We start from the raw sequence: 18,259 nt of genomic DNA, 5'->3' as shown, positions 1-18,259 counted from the left end.
TTATTAATGTTTATTTTTAAATAATTGTTTTGATATCTTGAAATAATCCAATTTTAAAACTTTTTTATTATTTCTTCAAATTCAAGTTAAATATAGTTAATCAAAATGCTTAATTTTAAATTTTATTTTCACATTTATTTGATTTTGAACTAATAATTTAATTAAAAACACTTTGATTTTTTATATCATTTTATTTTATTAAAAAAAAAATATTTGTAAAATAAGATAAATAGATTTAGTTAGATTTTGTTTATATAATGATTGAATTAGTTTAAAATATAAATAACACATAATATTAGATAACTGGATTAGGAGGTTTTAAAATTTAATTAATTATTGGAATACTCAAAATATACATAAATAAGAAATAAATGAGGAGGACTTGGTAATGGAGGGAAATGAGTAAGAATACATAGGAAAGAATAAAGTCAAATTTAAATTAGAGAATTGAATAAAAACTTACATAACTCTAGTTGTCTATTTTTAGATATTTGGTATTTAAAATTCGTTGTTTTATTTATTTTTTAGTTTCTTAAAAATCAATTGTTGAATTGAATATTTTTAGAGTAAGTTACTACATTTTTAGTTGTTGTGTCTAGTTTTTTTCTAGTAAATGAAATAAGCATCTTTCTTCCTTTGATTTCTTTGTTGTGCATATGAGCTATAGCCATTAAAGACTCCTTCAACGAAGAAAATTTTATATGGCTCATGTATCTAGGAGGAACTTTTTCAATATGGATTGCTTCAATTTTGCCATAAGGACGGAACAATTCATGTATTTTCTCGTGATCACAAATTTCTTATTTGAGACTTGAAATATGAAGAACTAGAGAAGGAGGGTTTAAAGTCATTTTGCTATCTTTTTAGAAACGGTTAGTTTATTCGCTTCCTATAAATTATTCTTGGAATTTGTCATCTTATTTTTAGAGAGTTTCAAAGTGAGAATAGAATACTCTGATCTCATTATCAAAGAAGATTTTTTTATCCATAAATTCCTTTGCTTTTGTAGCGTTCTCTTACATCGTATACTCAATGAAAGCTGTACATTTATTTCTTTTCAATATAATTTTAACTATGTCACCAAAATTGCTAAAGATATTGTAGAGGTGAGTAACAGTAATATCTTTATTCATTAAATGGTTAACATAAATGACTAAAGAAGGTTTGCTGTCTTCCAAAAATCCTTACTTTATGTAGGTAGACCCATTGAAAGTTCCCATATTTTCTTCCATTCTCATACCTGAAATATTTGTACTCATACTATGGAAATTTGGTTTAATTTACATGCTATACGAAATATTTTAGCCATCAAATTATTGTAAATTAACCTAACCAGATTGTTATAATTATAAATTTTATTATTACTGCTAATTAACTAACATGCATGATTAGGCATAAGCTGGGTTACTATTTTATTGCATTCTTTACCTATTTTATCTCATATTGTATCCATACTAATTTGGTATTTACTAATACGAGTTATTAGCATTTTAGTTTTAAAATTGACCAAATTAAACTCCAGAATTAGCTTACTGCTGTAGCATTTATACTTATCCTTGGTTCATGAGAGATTAATTTTAATTTAATTAATTATTTTAAATATATGGCTACATCATTAAGCTACCATGAATAGGCTTGCCTTAAGATGAGCTCATTAATTAATTTCCAATAATATTTGCGCTTTAATTCTACTATCCTGCACTGCCTTACATATTTATAAAGTAAGCTCCTTAATTATTACTACCATATTATGTTTTTAGCTGAGTATCCAGTTACTATATTGCTCTAATAGGTTATTATTGCTAAGATTTTTATTAAGTTTTTTAGAAAGGAAAAGTAGGTCCTTCATCGTCTGATAGTGGGTATTATTCACCATCAGATTAATCTGAACCTTACGCCTATCCAATAAGTTAATCTAATTTTTAGATGCCAGTCATTTAATTCCCATCTGAACTATTGCTATGAGATCTTTGCATGGTGGATTATGGTTAAATACTTTTTTACTCAGGACTAAAGGGAGATTAGTTAATGCCATTCCTATTGTCAGAGCTATTTAACAATTGTTGATTATTTTATAAATTTTCTTAACCAATACTTGTCTTTTGATCATTAAATCCTTTAAAATCGTCAAATGAATTTGATTTTTGCTCTTCTAAGTCTTTAAGGTCTTCTTTAGAAATTTCGCCAGAGTTTTCAAACTGATTATTTTGGATTCTTTCTAAGATATCATCAAGTTGTTCTACTGATTCATTTTTTGGGTTATTATCATTTTTATTTAATGCAAAAATAGATTCTTAGGGTTTACTGAAAGTCATACTATTGCTATGAATATTCATAGATTAAGTCATATTTATTGTTTAGTGATAGCTAGATATTTAATTAATGGGATATTGCAAACTGCTAGTCATTTCAGACTTAGGTTGTTAATACTAATTATTTAAATGCTAGCCAATATAATGTTAAGATTAGAATAACTAATTCTAATTCTGCTGAACCTATTAATTTGAAAAAGAATCATCCTTAAGAATTACAGGGTTTCCACCAAAGCTATAAGTCATTAAAGGTTATTAAAGCTACTCGTATTAATTATAAGGTGCCATTTAAATTAAATTTCCCGATTACATTTAAACTGATCCTGTCATATTGATTCTGTTTATAAATAAATTAAAAAATCAATTTAATTAAAATAGTAATTTTTTAATCATATTTTTATAAGTTATTTTAAAATGCAAGTTTGTTTGATTTAAATAAGTTTAATAAAGTTTTAACTATTTATTATTAATAAATAAGAAAACTTCTATTGATGGTATTTAAGAATATATATATTGCCTGCCTTGAGCTTAAGAAAGATAAATAAACAGATCATATTTATATGATAAAGAAGAAAATATTGAATTCTATCTATCTCATCCTATGCAGTTAAAATTACAAACCTTGCTTAAGATATGATTTGATAATTTAATTTTTTATTTTTTTGTATTTTTAATTTAATTTTATTTTATAAAAAAACTGAAATATTTTGAGGTAAGAAAGAAATACTTTAAATTTATCAAACTTACCTTGAAATAAAATAATATAAAAATCTATTTTTAGTTTAAATTATTAAAAATCAAATAATTTTATAAATAATTCTACTACTTTGGATGAGCTAAACCTGAATTTTGCATCATTTGTGGAGAATCTCTACCTGTTTAATAGATAGGAACTTAAGGCTAAATAGTTTGCATTCCAGAGTTAGTAACTACTATTGGGGCCATTTACTAAGGTATGTATTAATTTTGATCTTATTATATCAAGCTACTACTCATTATTTAGACCTTTTATGGAGGAACCCCAACTTAAAAGGTCATAGACTAAACAGCTGAAGGGTCAGTAACTTTAAGCATTTGTAACTAGGGATTTGGTAACTACATACTCTGCGCAGAAACAAATTAAGATGCAATATGGCGCCTGTTCATATCCATAATTTGAGCTGATTAATATAAGTTTTAGCTTTATGAAGAGGTTGGATCAATTTTAATGCTGTAAGAGAGCTAAGTTTTCTCAAATTTCTTGTTTAAATCTTTATAGTTTATTCCTCCATTACCATTCTTAAGAACAAGATTTTATTGGCTCGAAAATTAAACCTTCATTTTAAGTTCTAAATTATTGACACATATTGAAGAGTTTTCAAGCGCATTTTTAGCCTTTATAGCAACTTCTATTGAATTCATATCCACAAACAATTTCCATGGTTGCTTCTTACTAAATATAAGAATCTATTCTACCTCTCCAAAAAATGAAAACTTTTCAAAAATAATTCTATGTTCTATGACTTCATCCTGTGGATTTTATACCATAACTAAAAGAACTTTAGAAGGTCTAATCCCTTTTGACAATTAATCAATCTTAGAACTTGAATCATTCTAAGGGCTAATATTATTATTACTGATTCCAAAATGTTTGTTGGTATTGTTATTGCCGCCAGAATTGTTATCATTATTCATTTAGTTTTTGCTGCTATCATTGTTGCTATTGCCATTATTATTGCTACTTACATAATATAAATACTAATAATCAGATTAAGAACTAGAGTCTTGTTGCTATTCCTACTTTTTTATTATTTAAAGATCTGTTTAAGACTAAGTTTGCTGCTTATTTTCAATTTCTTGACTTAAACTTTTTTCCTTTTTTTCAGAGGCAATCAAACCATCTATTTCCTTAGAGCACTCATTTTGAGGTTGAGATGAATTTCCCGAGTCAAACATAAGATAAGCTTAAAGATTTTATTTTTCTTGATTTTGATTTTTATATGAGCACGATGATGAAGAAGACGAATAATTAAAATTACCATTTACTATGTTCGAGTTACTATGAGTAGTATCGCTTGGTGACTCACAATTTTCATCCAAATTATTGTTTAAGTTAGTATGATTTTACTCTTAATTGATCATTTAATTGGTATTTTAGATTTTCCCCTGCTCTTAATCTTCTTTTTCTATGTAAAATGGTTACCCTTTGGTAGTGTCATTTGATGGATTCATTCTTTTTGTTTGCTTTGCAGAAAATGATATCTCAATTTGTTAATTTCTTAATTTTTTTATGGCAGCAAAATATTGATTGATTTAAGGCTAACTAGCTTTCTTATATATATATGTTAATTCTTTGAATAAAGTACTAGATAATTTATAAAAAAATATATCAATGTTACCAATTTTAACTTATTAATATTTAATTAATATTTATATAATAAATTATTATGCTTTATAGTAATTAAAATAGAGTGCTTTTATTTCTTGGTTTGTAAACTGATTTTATGCTTATAAATATAAATAAATAAATAAATCTATACTTTAAATTCAAATATGTAGAACAATCTATTTCTCATAAGAATCTTTTAAAATATCTTAACATTGTTGAAATAATTTTTATTTACAAAGCTTTTTAAGAAAAGTTGATAATTTAGAATTATAGATGAAATTTCATTTAAAAGCTGAATAAAATAGCAAGTCATTATCATAATTGCTACCAAATGTAACATGTATGATTAAAAAACGTATCAATTTTTATAAATTTATGAAAAAAAGACATTAATTAAACATATCTAAATACTTAATAATAGTTTGCACTAAATTTTGTGGTAAATTTTATTTGCTTTTGAAAGACCACGGCTAGTTTTTAGTAGGAATAATATAAATCTATTTAGAAATTTAAGTTTATTTTATATAATCTAAAATTGGTGTATGAATATTGTTGTTTACCTAATATTTAATATTGTTTTTAATATTCGCTAATCAAGTTTTTTCTTGAAAAATATAAATCTAAAAGTTAGTACATCTAAAAACTAGATATACTCCACATAACTTTCAATAAATCAAACTATTGAGGCTATATATAATTCAAAAATGTTGATTAATCAATAATATTTCATTAAAATTCATTCATTTATTTCTTATTAAAATAAGTAAAATAAAAGAAAGGTTCTTCACACATAATTTTATTATACTTTATTCTACATGAGTTACTTAATCTTTAATTCAAAAAATAAGTAAATATTTACTGTAAATTTAATTCGAAGGTTACTAAATAAACATATAATAGTTTTTTAAAAATTATCTTTATTCAAACATAAAGTTATTTTTATTTTATACTATTCTAATGAAAATCTTGTTTCATAAATAATTTTAATACTGAGCTGAAATCGATTAATTGATTTTATCTTTTTTTCTTAAAAAATTATTGAATTTTTAATTAAAGTAAATTAAAGTTAAATGCAAATATTTGTGAGCTTAGTTTTTTACATGTTTTAATTTTAAAAATATGTATGATATCACTTTTTCTATTGTAATTTAATTAAAAATAAATCTAATTACATTAAAATACATTAAATTGCTATTTTAATTTATGTATTAGTACAAATCAATATATTTTAAAATATCAAATGAAGCCTAATTTAAGGATTTATATGTAAATTTTTTTATATTATTATTTAATCAATAATTTTTGATGTTGATTTTTATAATTTTTATGTGTATTTAAGAAAAAGATATTTTGCTTATTTAGAATAAATATTTTAAAATGCATTAATTACACTTCATTTGAATTTAATTTAAAATTTTTTTTCATTTTAAGTATTTAGTTAGAAATAAATCATTCAAAATGGAAGAAATATATTGTTAAAATATTTTACAAAAGATAAGATTTTGTTTGGGAATCATTAAAATTGAAAAAAAGTTAAAAATCCGCAAAATTTGATAATTTAGAAAAATTAAAATTGCTTTAAACAATTTAAAATAAGTGATTGTATTTGTTTTTATTATTAGAGAAATGCAGTAGCCTAAGAGAAACTTTGATTTGTATAAACTCATTACAGACAAGTAGATAGATTTTTAAGTAGCTGATTTGATTCAAGATGAGTAGTCTTCATTTGTTTCTGTACGCATTTATGGTCAATTTAAATGCTTTGTACCAAAAAGTACTATTTAAGAGTAATTAGATAAAATAAAAAATTTATCTAGTAAAGAATTAGCTAAAAACAAAATATTTAAATTTCTCTCTGAGTACAATAAAAATAATTAAAAATAAGATGAACTATCTCATGATTACTATGGATACTTTAAGGTTTAGTAGCACCAATTTATACTCAATTTAGAAAATGCTCAAAGAGAAGCAAGCTTGGCAGTAGATGATTTCTACTTTATTAATGGGAGAATTTATAAAACTAATCACGATATTTTGATTCTGCAAGCTCATCATGTATATTAAATGCAAAAACCTACTCTTTAATTGCTTCAAGCTGCGTCAGAAATTAATCAAAATTGATTCATTTGCAATCAAGATGCCAAATTTTTCTACAATACTAAATAATTAATTACTTCCTGCACTAAAAATAAAATAGCTACTTATATTTAAATTAATAATTTTTGTGGATATTTTTGCATCATACTTTTCTACAATTTAATATAATAAAACATAAATTTAAAGAAATATCATTTTTTGCTATAGAAGTAATAGTTTTCTTTTTTTTTTATGAGTTGTATTTTATCATAAAACAAAACTATTCAAGTTATTTATGAAGCTTACAAAAATATATTTTAAAGTATTTTTACAATTTTTCTTCCTTTCAAATAAAATTAATATTAAGAACTTAACTAATTTATTATATTTCAAGAAATGAAAATTATTTTTATATATTTTATTTATATCAAGAAGCTTCGAGATATTAATAAATTAAAATTTTTTTTACAATTTTTTAAAAGAATGATTATTTAATTAGGCCATTTAAATTTGCAAATTAATAAAATCTTTTTATATATAATTGTTTAATGAATGATTATTTTAATTGACCATTTAAGATGCAAATAAATTAAATAATTTTATAAATAATTATTTAAAGAAATATTGTTTTTAATTTGTATAATAGTATTTTTTTTAATTATTTACTTTTTTATTGATTTATTTAAAAAATTTGTTAATTTCATTAAAATAAAACCTGAAAATTAAAGAATTTAGCTTAAGAAAGAAAATTTTTGGAAAAGATTTAAATTATTTTAAATAAAATAAATTTAAAAAGGATAATCTCCCAACAAAATTTGTCCTAAATTATAAAAATAAATACAATTTAATAATATGCCTTTTATGAATAAAATTTATTTGATTTCATACCTAAAATATTTGGTTAGAGTAATATTTTTTTAAAACTTACTTTATTTCTTTATTTCTTTCTTTCTTTCTTTCATTTCATATTTGTAAATTTTAGACTTGCTTGATTGAATAATTAATATGAACAAATCTCTCTTTAAAATAATATTTTTTCTGGATAAATTTAATTTTTTCTGTAAAATCTGATTTTCTCTTTTATTTCTCCAATGTAATTTTTCTTTACAAATCTAATCAAATTATTTCTTCAATTACAAATCATTCTTTTTCAACCAACCAACCAACATGCATGAAAATTATCTTTTCTTTGAAAAAATCTAATAAATTCCTTAATTTTCCACAAAATTCACAATAATTCTGAAATCTGTCACAAAAAACTTATCAACAACACAATCAATCATTTTTTCATTTTGAATTCAATTTCAAATCATTTCATTCATAATTTCAATCAATCAATCTCATATTTCAGCTGGAACAAACTCTAATCTGAACACAATTCTGAATTTCAATCAAAATAATAGTAATTCATTCATGCATAGATCGAGTCTCACATAATAATAAGGAACAAAAAACATCACAATAAAATTATTTTATACTTTCTCAAAAAAAAAATATAAATATATTATAATAATAATGATAATAATGGTGATAATAGAATTTAGATGATTAAAGTATTTAGAAAGAGAGTTTGAGGTTTGTTTAAAAAGAGAAGAATTAAAACCTTATTTTTTTATTTTTTCGTTTGATTACATTTTTTTGTTTGTTTGTTTGAACTACAATTTATGGTTGATAAACTTAAGCATTTTATTCGTTATTATTTTTTCTGCCTTAATGTATATGCATCTCACTTAATTTATTGCTTTCTTTTACTGCTTACTAGTTTATTGGCTTTATCTGTTTATAGCTTTGCTTATATTCTTACTCTCTTCAAATCTACTTGTAATATCTGTTCCATAACTAATAATGAAGGATAGATAGATATATAATAGGCTTAAAGGTACTATATGAGCACTCGAGGTATATTTATTATGAATGAAATTACTAAAAACACCAAGACTCTTCAAAGTATATAGTTTTAATTATATTATGATATTATATCTTATTTATGAGATGAAAGAATCAATTATTTATTTATATTGTTTTATTTTGATTAAATGATCTTCATTGAGAAACATTCATATCTTTAATTTAGTCATTCATGTTGCCGTTCATTTTCATATCTCCATTTTATTACTTATTAACGCTTGCTGAATTAGAGCGGCTAGAATTAGAATTTGATCTAGAGGATTGAGAAGAGGAAGATTCAGATCTCTTTCTGTCCTTTCTAGAATTAGATCTTCCTGAGTGGCTGCTAGAAGAACTGCTCTTTCTAGAGTGCTTTCTTGATCTTCTCTTTCTATCCTTGTCAGCATACTTATCATGAGGGCTTCTGCTTCTGCTATTGTCTCTTCTGCTCTTGCCCTTGCTTCTATCATTACTTCTACTTCTTTCTCTATAAGGTCTTCTTTCTCTATCAGGTCTAAATCCTATTATTTATATAAAATTGTTTCTAAATATAAGTAAATGACTATGTATGTATGTGTGATTATATTCTAATTTAAATTTTTATGCTTTTGGAGCAATATTCAAAAAATAAAAAAAAGTGGCTTAAGTTGTATTTTGGTGGTGCTTTATTTCTCTGAAATTAATTAACTAATTAGACACATCAGTGAATATTAATTAATTAATTAGATTATTTAATATAAAAGGAAGTTTGAGATTAATTTAAAAAGAATTTTTAGCTAACTATCTAATTATCTATCTATTGTCCTTTTTCACAACAAATTAAGCTAATATAATAGAAGAAAAGCAGAAAATTAAATAAATTAATCAATCAATTTCAGTCCTAAGGAGTTAAGAATTTAAAAAACAAAAAAACTCATTTTTAAATTTTAATGAGATTTGTTTAAACGCAAGACCAATAAACCAAATAAATTTTCAAAATCTATGATTCCTTAAATATTTAGCATTCGAAAATGTTAAATAATTCATTTTAAAATTATATTTATTCATTTTTTTATCAAATAAAACTAAATATTCTAAAGGAGTTAAGAGGATTTTATTTATTAAACATATATGATTGATTATATCAAATATTTACCATTAACTCTTCCGCCTCTAGAGTCTCTTCTGTCTCTTCCACTTCCACCGTTTCTAGCTTCAGGACAATTTTTAGAGATATGACCTTATCCCTTGCAGGTGAAGCATAAACCTTCCTTCATATATTTTTCTTTATCAGTTCTAGGTGGTCCACTAGTTCCTCTTCTGTAGCTATCTCTATCTCCACTACTGCGACCACGATCTCCACCATAACGAGAAGAGCTTTAAGGACCTCCTCTGTATCCATTTTGATCTCTATAACTGCTGTTACCATATCTGCTGTCTCTGGGATATCTGCTATGGTCATCATCTCTGCTCTTCTTGAGAGTATGTTCTACCAATAAACTTCCACCTAAAACATCAGATCCATTAAGTTTTGAAATAGCTTTATCAGCTTAATCTTAATATTTGTAAGATACAGTTGCATAACCTTCACGGTCATTTACTTTGCAACTATAGATATCACCATACTTACCAAAAGTTTCTTCGATTTCTTTTCTACCTACGTTGTTACCGAATTTGGCAACATAAAGCTTTGTTTATGGGCGAGACATTTTTTAAATTTAATGCAATTATTATTTTTTCAAAATTTATTTATTTATTTCTTCTAATTTATTATTATTTTTTTTATGACTTTCCTTTCTTTGATTAATAGTTTTATAAATATATATCACTTTGTTTGATCTGCTTTTCTGTCTATCTATCTATTTATCAATCTAATTACTTTTAATAGAGAATGACATCTGTTTCTCTCTTTTTAAATTTATTAAATAAATAAAAAGAAATCTGAATTTTTTAGTCAAAATCACTTAATTTCTTCTTAACATTTAAGCTTTTTAGTTGATGATTTTCAACATTTAGTTTTCTTGTTTTTTATGTACTATTAAGCCCAAATTTTATTATTACGAATCCTCCCCCCCACACTTTATTAAATAATTGCAAAATATTATGAAATTATTAAATTACTCTATACTTAATTGAATAGATTTATAATATATTTTTCACTTCAAATATTTAAAGTTAAGCTTATTAAATTGTTTATTAGAATTTATTTGGTAAATAATTGAGAGGATTTAATAAAATATAAAAATATTTTTAAATGAATTTTATATGTTTACTACTTTTAATTTAAAATATGTTAGATTCTATAAATAATGTTGTTATTTTAATAATATTTATATTAAATACATTTTAATTTTTATAAATTTATTTATTATTTTATCAATTAGTATAAAAGTAAAAATTATAATTTAATTTATGCCTAACCCAAACATATTCAAAAAGATTAGAAAGAAAAAACAAAAAAATGGATTTATTAAATTTTTTTTTATTTTTAAAATAAAAGGTAAATTTTTTAGTCATAGAATAAATTTAAAGGTGGTTTTTTAATATAAAAATAATTCATCATATATTTTGTTAAGTAAGATCTTCTAAATTATTTATAAATTGTTTTTAAAATTGAAATATTCGTTAATGTATTAGTTGTGGAAGGTAAAGAATTAATGTATACTTATTTGCTTTTCTAAGTTTTTTAAATTTTTTTTGTAAAGAAAATTATATAATAAATACAAGGATTTTATAAATAAATTATAAAATAAATACAAATAATGAATGAATAATAAATATTTTGTAATTAAGATGATCAAATTATCATAATTCATATTATTAAGCATATTTTTAAATGTATTTTTTAGTGTATTTTGTCTTTTTAAAATTAAAAAGTAAAATGAAGACAGATTAAAAATAGTTTATTATATTAATTTTCTTTTTTGGGATATATAATTTGATATTTTATTTAAGTGGAACATTACATTTAAACTTATTAGCTTCTAGAATCTTTTTTATATAGATTAAATGAGATATAAAAATTTTGATTTCATCAATTTTTATTGTAGTTAGTGTTAGACACCACTTTCAAATTATAGTTTATGTCTTAGAATTATTGTTGCTATTAGTTTGATTACCCTTAGATTTATGATATATTATACTTTTAATTAAATATACTGTTTTATTGGTTATAAGGAGATTTTATTGAAACTTATTCTAATTATTATTATTATTGTTATTGTTGCTGTTGTTGTTGTTATTATGCTTAACCCTATTATGATTATTATTGCTACGTGGTCAAAGCTTATTTATTATTTGATGATATTTATTGAGATAATTGTTGTAGATATAAGTTATCAGGCTATCCTTATTTACCATAATTGTTACCTAATTAACTGCTAATGTAATTATTATAACTACTGCTATAAGACTAATGTTTCTGATTATTAATAAGAGAACTAACACTAGGAGGATTTGCACTAGCTCTAACTGAAAGTGCTTCATTAGAAGGGAATGTTATTCCTTAACTTAACATAGAAGCTCCTGGAGTTAGAGGTTGCTTACTTTTATTTTTATCAATTTTCTACTATGCCTGTTGAACATTTTGTTATTGTTATGAAAATGAATTTAAGTTTGGTGAAACTTGATTTTGGACTTATTAGTACAAAACAGGTTACTGTTATTGGTATGGTTAAGAATTCTATTAAGATTGATACTAAAATTAGTTTTATAAATATTACTATTTATTATCTTGTTAGATATTTTTGCTATTAGAGTTTTGATTAGAATTGTTGCTATTGTTAGTTTGATTTTCACTATTTTAACTCATTTAGAATTTCATTCCATTTTCTTTAGGAGTTGCCTTGCTATATGGACTCATAGATAGATTATACTGATTTTCATTTGCTACGTGTAAAGAATGTTTATTGTTTTAAGTGCTCTCTGACTAAAGATAATTATCCTGTTGTATTCCTGATGCTTTTGAAGGAGCACTAGGTTTTTATGTAGCCTAACCTAATTAATTATAACTAGAGGATTATTTCTTCGCAGTGTCTTCTTATCTACCAGAGCTTTATTGCTATTAAAATTAATTAATTTATTAGCTTTTTTCAGCTTGAATTTTTTCATTTAATTAATGTTAATTTTGCTCAATATTTTAAATTTTTGATTTTATTTTATGAGGGAAGAGCTCTCTTTTCAAGTTATCAAAACCAATTAGCACAACAGTAATGTTATCCATAGTTTTTCTTCCCAAAGAAAATTTCATTATAGTGTCAACTGCTAATCCACAAAATTCATGAACATTTGAATACTAATGTTGTTGTTTTTGGTTTTCTACTTGATGCCAAATGCTTTCAATAGATTCTTTTGTAGTCAATTTGTCAAAAATACCATCACCTATTTTTTTTATTTTTAATGTCACAATTTAAATAAATTTTAGTATTTAATTACTTGCTAAAAGAATAAAGTCAAAATCATCTTGAATCTCGAATTCTTTAATATCAGGAACTGCAATTACTACATTCGGATTACCACCAAGTTTTGGAAGTTTTGCTTCAATATCACCAAAAGTTCTTGTAACCTACAATTTTTATGTATAAATTCAAATTTTATATTTAATTTAATTTTATTACTGATAAACGTCCTGGTAGAACTCTATGAGGCCCATAAATAGGTTAGGATAAATTAGACATTCCTATAATACCTGAAGCACCTCCGAAGGCATTTTAAAAGTTCATAATTTTTGTCCTATAAAAAAATTACATTAGAATTAATTATACTTCTTAAAAATAACAAATTACTAATAAATCTTTCCTCCAGCATCTTAGATTCTTTTTTATTCTAATTCATCAAGAGGTTTATGATCTCTAGAAAGTTCATAAGCTCTTTACCCTCCTGATCCACTCATGATCGCTCTACTGTCACCAACATTTGCTACATAGCATCGAGTACCTACACAAAAATAATTTAAATTTATTTAATATTAAAAATTGATTTTAAAAAATTACCAACTATCATAACAACTATAGCGCATGAACCTGATTTTTCTATTTAGCCTTCTTTGAGTTAGGCTTGCTTCAGGAATTGCTTTTCTGCAGCCTCAAATCCATTTAAAATAGCCTATTTTGGATTTTTTGGGAAGTTAGAATCTTTAATTACAAATTGATGTAAATTATCTCTTAAGAAATCTGCACATGTCACACCACCATGACCATCATATACACCAAAAAAGGAGCATTTTGGCCATTAAACATCATTATCAGTATTCTTTCCTTGAGGTTTCATGATATTGAGTATAATTGAGACACGATCTTCATTATAATTACGAATAAGACCTTAATTAGTATTAGCTGCATAACTTTTAACAATACCATTTCTTTTTACAGAATATTTAGTTTTTTCATGATTAGGAATAACTGTAGTATTAATAAGGTCAATAACTGAGCTATGCAGATTTTCTGTTTAAGTTTATTCGTAAGGTATTTCATCTGAATTAGGTTATTGTAGAATTTATACCTTTGACTATAATCCTGATTTATTAGAAATTTGAGATAAATCTTTAGAAAAATCGTTCGCTTCTATTTCAACTCTTTCAATACTACTTTTGACTATATAATTATTATTTTAATTTTAAATTCCTGAAGAGTTGCTATAATTACCTTAAGAATTAGTTTATTCTATTTTTTGCTAAGACTTACTACTGTTATTACTTATTTAAGAAGTGTTAGCATTATTATTGTTGTTGTTGTTTCGGTTGATAGAGTCACTCAAGTTATTTAGATTATTATGGACTGAATTATTTGATTTATTCTTTTATATGTTGTTAGTCCCAGCCTGTTAGCTAGTGAGATTAATAGAATTTACTTAGGAAGAAGAAGGGAGAGCTTGTGTGCTTGTTGACAATAGTTTATTGTGATTATTTCCTTGAGTTTAATTATTTCTTAAAGCTGAATGAGAAGAATTAATATGAGAATGAGATATCGATTGCATTTAGAAGATATTAATATTTTCACTACCGCTTGATTATTTTCTACTTGTTACTGAAGCGTTATTATTAAATCCTAATGTAAATTTTGACTATGGAGATAAAAATACTTTATTTGAACTAATAGGGCTTTTTAATTAAGCAAAAGAAGCAGTGTTGAGTTTAGGGCTTTTGGATTTATTACTTTAATTATTTACAGCTGATTAATTAACTATTTAGTTAGCAATGCCAGATTATGAATTTGATGAGTTAGTTTTTTCATTTGCAATATCTGATGATAGAGGAGATTCAGATTATAATTAACCTTATTGCGTTTATTTTTAGGAGTCTGAGCTTGACTGGCGAATCAAACTTAAGTCTTTAGACTTTGATAAGCTTTTATTAGAGTATAACCCTAAATTGTAAGGGTTACGAGAAGAAGAAGAAGAATTAGATTGATTATTACTTATGTTATTTGCTGCACTCCTAACACTAGAAATACTAAGAGAATTAATATAAGGCGAGTTCAAGTTGCCATAATTCAAATTATTCGTTTCAATATTTAATCCATTTCTTTAGTTAATAGAATGATGTTAACGAGACTTAGTTGGAGTAAGCTTTTTAAGTGAATAAGGATTGTACATATTAATGCTACTATTACTTACACTTTACTAATGAGTTGAATTGCTTTGTATATTTGAAGTATCGTTAATATTATTTAAGCTTGTAGATCCGTTTTGTGTATTGTTTTAATTAATATTCTTTTTTTAAGTATTTATTGAATTCTTCACCTAGTTAAAACCAAATTATTACTAATTCTACTAATTGAATTGATTCTGAGAATTATCTGAAATGGGCTCTTTCTCATTTTATTGTTAATTACTAAATTGTGTCTAGGCATTTACTGTTTATTATGCAGGCTAAACTTAAACTTAGCTATTCGAAAAAGAGTTTTACTGCTGTAACTATTACATTCCTTGATTATTTTAAATTTAATAGTATTATTATTGTGAGTAGTTACTGCTCTGATTATAATACTATTTAGTATTTTATTACAAGTATGCACTCTTAGCTGAGTTCTAAGCACTATATTAGGAAGGAAATTAATTCACTGCATTTTATTATTACTATTACTGATATTGTTATTACTATTACTACTGCTATTGTTACTGAGGATTTACTTCTTTTGAGTTCGATTAAGATTATAATTTTGATTAGCTAGTTGGTAAATTGTCGGTCATTGAACGCGAAAAATTATAACGCTGCTTAGGAGTTTGTAATTCATAAAAATTTGCCTATTGGTGCTATTACTAAGGCGAAACTTGATGATTTTAGATACCTAATTGGCTATTAGAATTTGCTGACAAATTTTAATTCTATATTTAACTTTAAAAATTATTTGAGGAGTTATTTGCCACTGTTTAATTTGCCTACAACTGCTTGTTTGCAGTAGATAATTACTGATTCTATTAATTTGAATAACTTGAATTATTGATGAAACTATTTTATTAATTTTAGGCATGGATTGAAGAAGACCCATCTTTTGAAGATATAGAAGAATTAGGAACATAGTAGTTTTTTAAGTTGCTTTTTTATAAATAGGAAGGAGTGATATCAACTGTAGTTCTTCTATCCTTGATGTAGGAAATACCTTAAGCGCTAGATCTTAGTTGAGACGTTTGCTTATTCTCAATCTTGGAGGCTTTTATATAATTAGCAGAAGTATTCAATCCACTACTATTTAATCCCTATTGCTATTGCTATTATTAGACTTAGCTATCTGATGGCAAAATTTATTGAATTGTATTTCCAAGCTAACTAATTTAATTCGAATAATTTTTCTATTAATTTTGTTAAGGAGTTCCATTCATATTAGTAGGATATACATCGCTACTTATAGAATGGCTCTCTAATTACTTAGGAGTATTTTATGAGTTTCCATATCTGTTTTAAAATCCTTGATCTATTTAATATCCCTGACCCTTAGGAGTCAATTAATTATTAGAATTCTTTGAAGGAGGTAATTTTGCGGCAGAATTAAGCGTTTCTGTATTTGTTGTTAATTATAGAGGAATGGTTGCAATATGTTCATTGCTTTATTATATATTATTCTTGCTTTTTCTAACTTCCTCTAATTAATTAAAGTTTCTCATCATCTAATTCAAATAACTTCCATTTTATAAACTAATCTATTGCTTCATATTAAAATAACCTTGTTCCTTTTATTATTCCTAATATTGATAGTTCTTTGGTTAAAATAACATCTATTTAATTATTACAATTTTAATTAATTGTTGTAAATTAAAATAAGAATCTTTTCAAAGCATTTTAAACTACTTGCTTGATTTATGCTTTATTTATTGTCTTCATTATCTTGATTCATTTATTTATCTATTTATTTATTTTCTTTTTGCTTTTATCATTAATTAATTCATTGTTTTCTTTACTATGATTTTTTTAAGGTGTTTACCATTTTTTTTGTTTATTTGCTTATTTGTTCATTTTTTATTTAATAAAGTTTAGCTGATTATCTATTTTCTATTTATTTATTTATCAATCTATCCTTACATCTAACTAATTAAAAGAAAAAAATGAATAAATAGATTGCTATTAAGCAAAAGTCAATATAGAGAGATAAATAGATAAACTTCTAAATAATGTTTCATAGTTATATAATAAATAAATAAATTCATTAATTAATACTTTCATACATAAATTATTAATTTTTTTTATTTCATTTTTATTTTTAAGGTAAGACTTTTTTCATAATTTTTTTAATTAATAAATTTGTATTTTTCTTAATTTCTAAATTTTTTTGTAATTGTTTAGAAATCTTAAATGAATTTCGTAATATGCTTTTACTATCAATTAAAATATGAAATCGTTAAAATAAACTAATTATATACTTTATGTTAAAACCTTGATAAATTCTGCCTTTAAACTTAAATCTAGCAAAAACCATTTTATGAAAAAAAACTAACCTTTGAAATTTAGTATTGTATTGCTGAAATTTTGATTATTTGAGCATTTTAATTTTTTATTTAAATAAAATTCTCGAAATATTTAAATTTTATATTATATTTGTTAACTTTAGAAAGCTAGTTAGTGTGCTATTTAGTTAGTAGTCATTAATTCTAGAGATATTTAAGTATAGTTTATTTATTTTTTCAATTTTAGATATACTATTAATTATGGTCCTATAATATACTTGTTAATTTTCTAAAGAATCCATTCTAGTGATTTAGATTACTCCACTTTTTGGAATTTATTTATGATAAAAATGTTAATTAAATTAAGTAATAAAGTATCAAAATACTCACTTCTAATAAAAATCTAATGTATTTTGATAGAATATGATATTTCTTAAAAGGTTACTTGGCTGAAAAAATAGGTAGATATATGTATAAATACTGGGTTTTTTAAAAAAAATTGAATTTAAAATCAGCACAAAATAATTGAATTATTATTTTAATTTATAATTTATCTAATAAAAATAATTTTATTGCCTTAAGATTTAATATTTATTAACATTTTATAAAATTTGATATCAACTAACTATTCATAAATAATTAATTTTATATCAAACTATAATAATTAAAAGAAATATTTAAAACAAATTTTCTGAATTTATTTAAATAAAATTCTAAAAATAATATTTAAAAAAAATGAATTTATGATGTTTTGTTTGAA

At 23.5% G+C, this 18,259-nt stretch overlaps 4 protein-coding genes across 4 annotated transcripts; 1 reads left to right on the top strand and 3 right to left on the bottom strand. All coding sequences in view use genetic code 6, as the record gives it.

Moving 5' to 3' along the window:
- Positions 1–539: 539 nt before the first annotated feature.
- TTHERM_00658770 (polypyrimidine tract-binding protein) lies at positions 540–4,688 on the bottom strand (the record flags this gene model as incomplete). Its single annotated transcript, XM_001024078.2, has 3 exons — positions 4,331–4,688; positions 3,139–4,273; positions 540–2,649 (listed from the first exon to the last, which is right to left on the bottom strand). The coding sequence occupies exons 1-3, from the start codon at positions 4,521–4,523 to the stop codon at positions 540–542; spliced, it is 3,438 nt and encodes a 1,145-aa protein (XP_001024078.2). The 5' UTR covers positions 4,524–4,688.
- A 1,232-nt stretch (positions 4,689–5,920) lies between these two features.
- TTHERM_00658760 (hypothetical protein) lies at positions 5,921–6,801 on the top strand (the record flags this gene model as incomplete). The annotated part of the gene is made up of 2 exons (XM_001024077.1): positions 5,921–5,946; positions 6,303–6,801. 2 exons carry the CDS (start codon positions 5,921–5,923, stop codon positions 6,799–6,801), a joined length of 525 nt encoding a protein of 174 aa, XP_001024077.1.
- A 704-nt stretch (positions 6,802–7,505) lies between these two features.
- On the bottom strand, positions 7,506–10,585 carry TTHERM_00658750 (RNA recognition motif protein). Its single transcript, XM_001024076.3, has 2 exons — positions 9,779–10,585; positions 7,506–9,164 (listed from the first exon to the last, which is right to left on the bottom strand). The coding sequence occupies exons 1-2, from the start codon at positions 10,518–10,520 to the stop codon at positions 8,800–8,802; spliced, it is 1,107 nt and encodes a 368-aa protein (XP_001024076.2). The 5' UTR covers positions 10,521–10,585; the 3' UTR covers positions 7,506–8,799.
- A 1,071-nt stretch (positions 10,586–11,656) lies between these two features.
- Positions 11,657–16,833, bottom strand: TTHERM_00658740 (serine/threonine phosphatase 2C; the record flags this gene model as incomplete). Its single annotated transcript, XM_001024075.2, has 5 exons — positions 11,657–13,002; positions 13,057–13,186; positions 13,239–13,353; positions 13,407–13,557; positions 13,614–16,833. 5 exons carry the CDS (start codon positions 16,831–16,833, stop codon positions 11,657–11,659), a joined length of 4,962 nt encoding a protein of 1,653 aa, XP_001024075.2.
- Positions 16,834–18,259: the final 1,426 nt, after the last annotated feature.

Source organism: Tetrahymena thermophila, assembly GCF_000189635.1.
Source record: "Tetrahymena thermophila SB210 genomic scaffold scf_8254402, whole genome shotgun sequence".
Lineage (NCBI taxonomy): Eukaryota > Ciliophora > Oligohymenophorea > Hymenostomatida > Tetrahymenidae > Tetrahymena > Tetrahymena thermophila.
The sequence above is the reverse complement of the archived record's forward strand: the minus strand, read 5'-3'. Positions and strand labels throughout refer to the sequence as shown.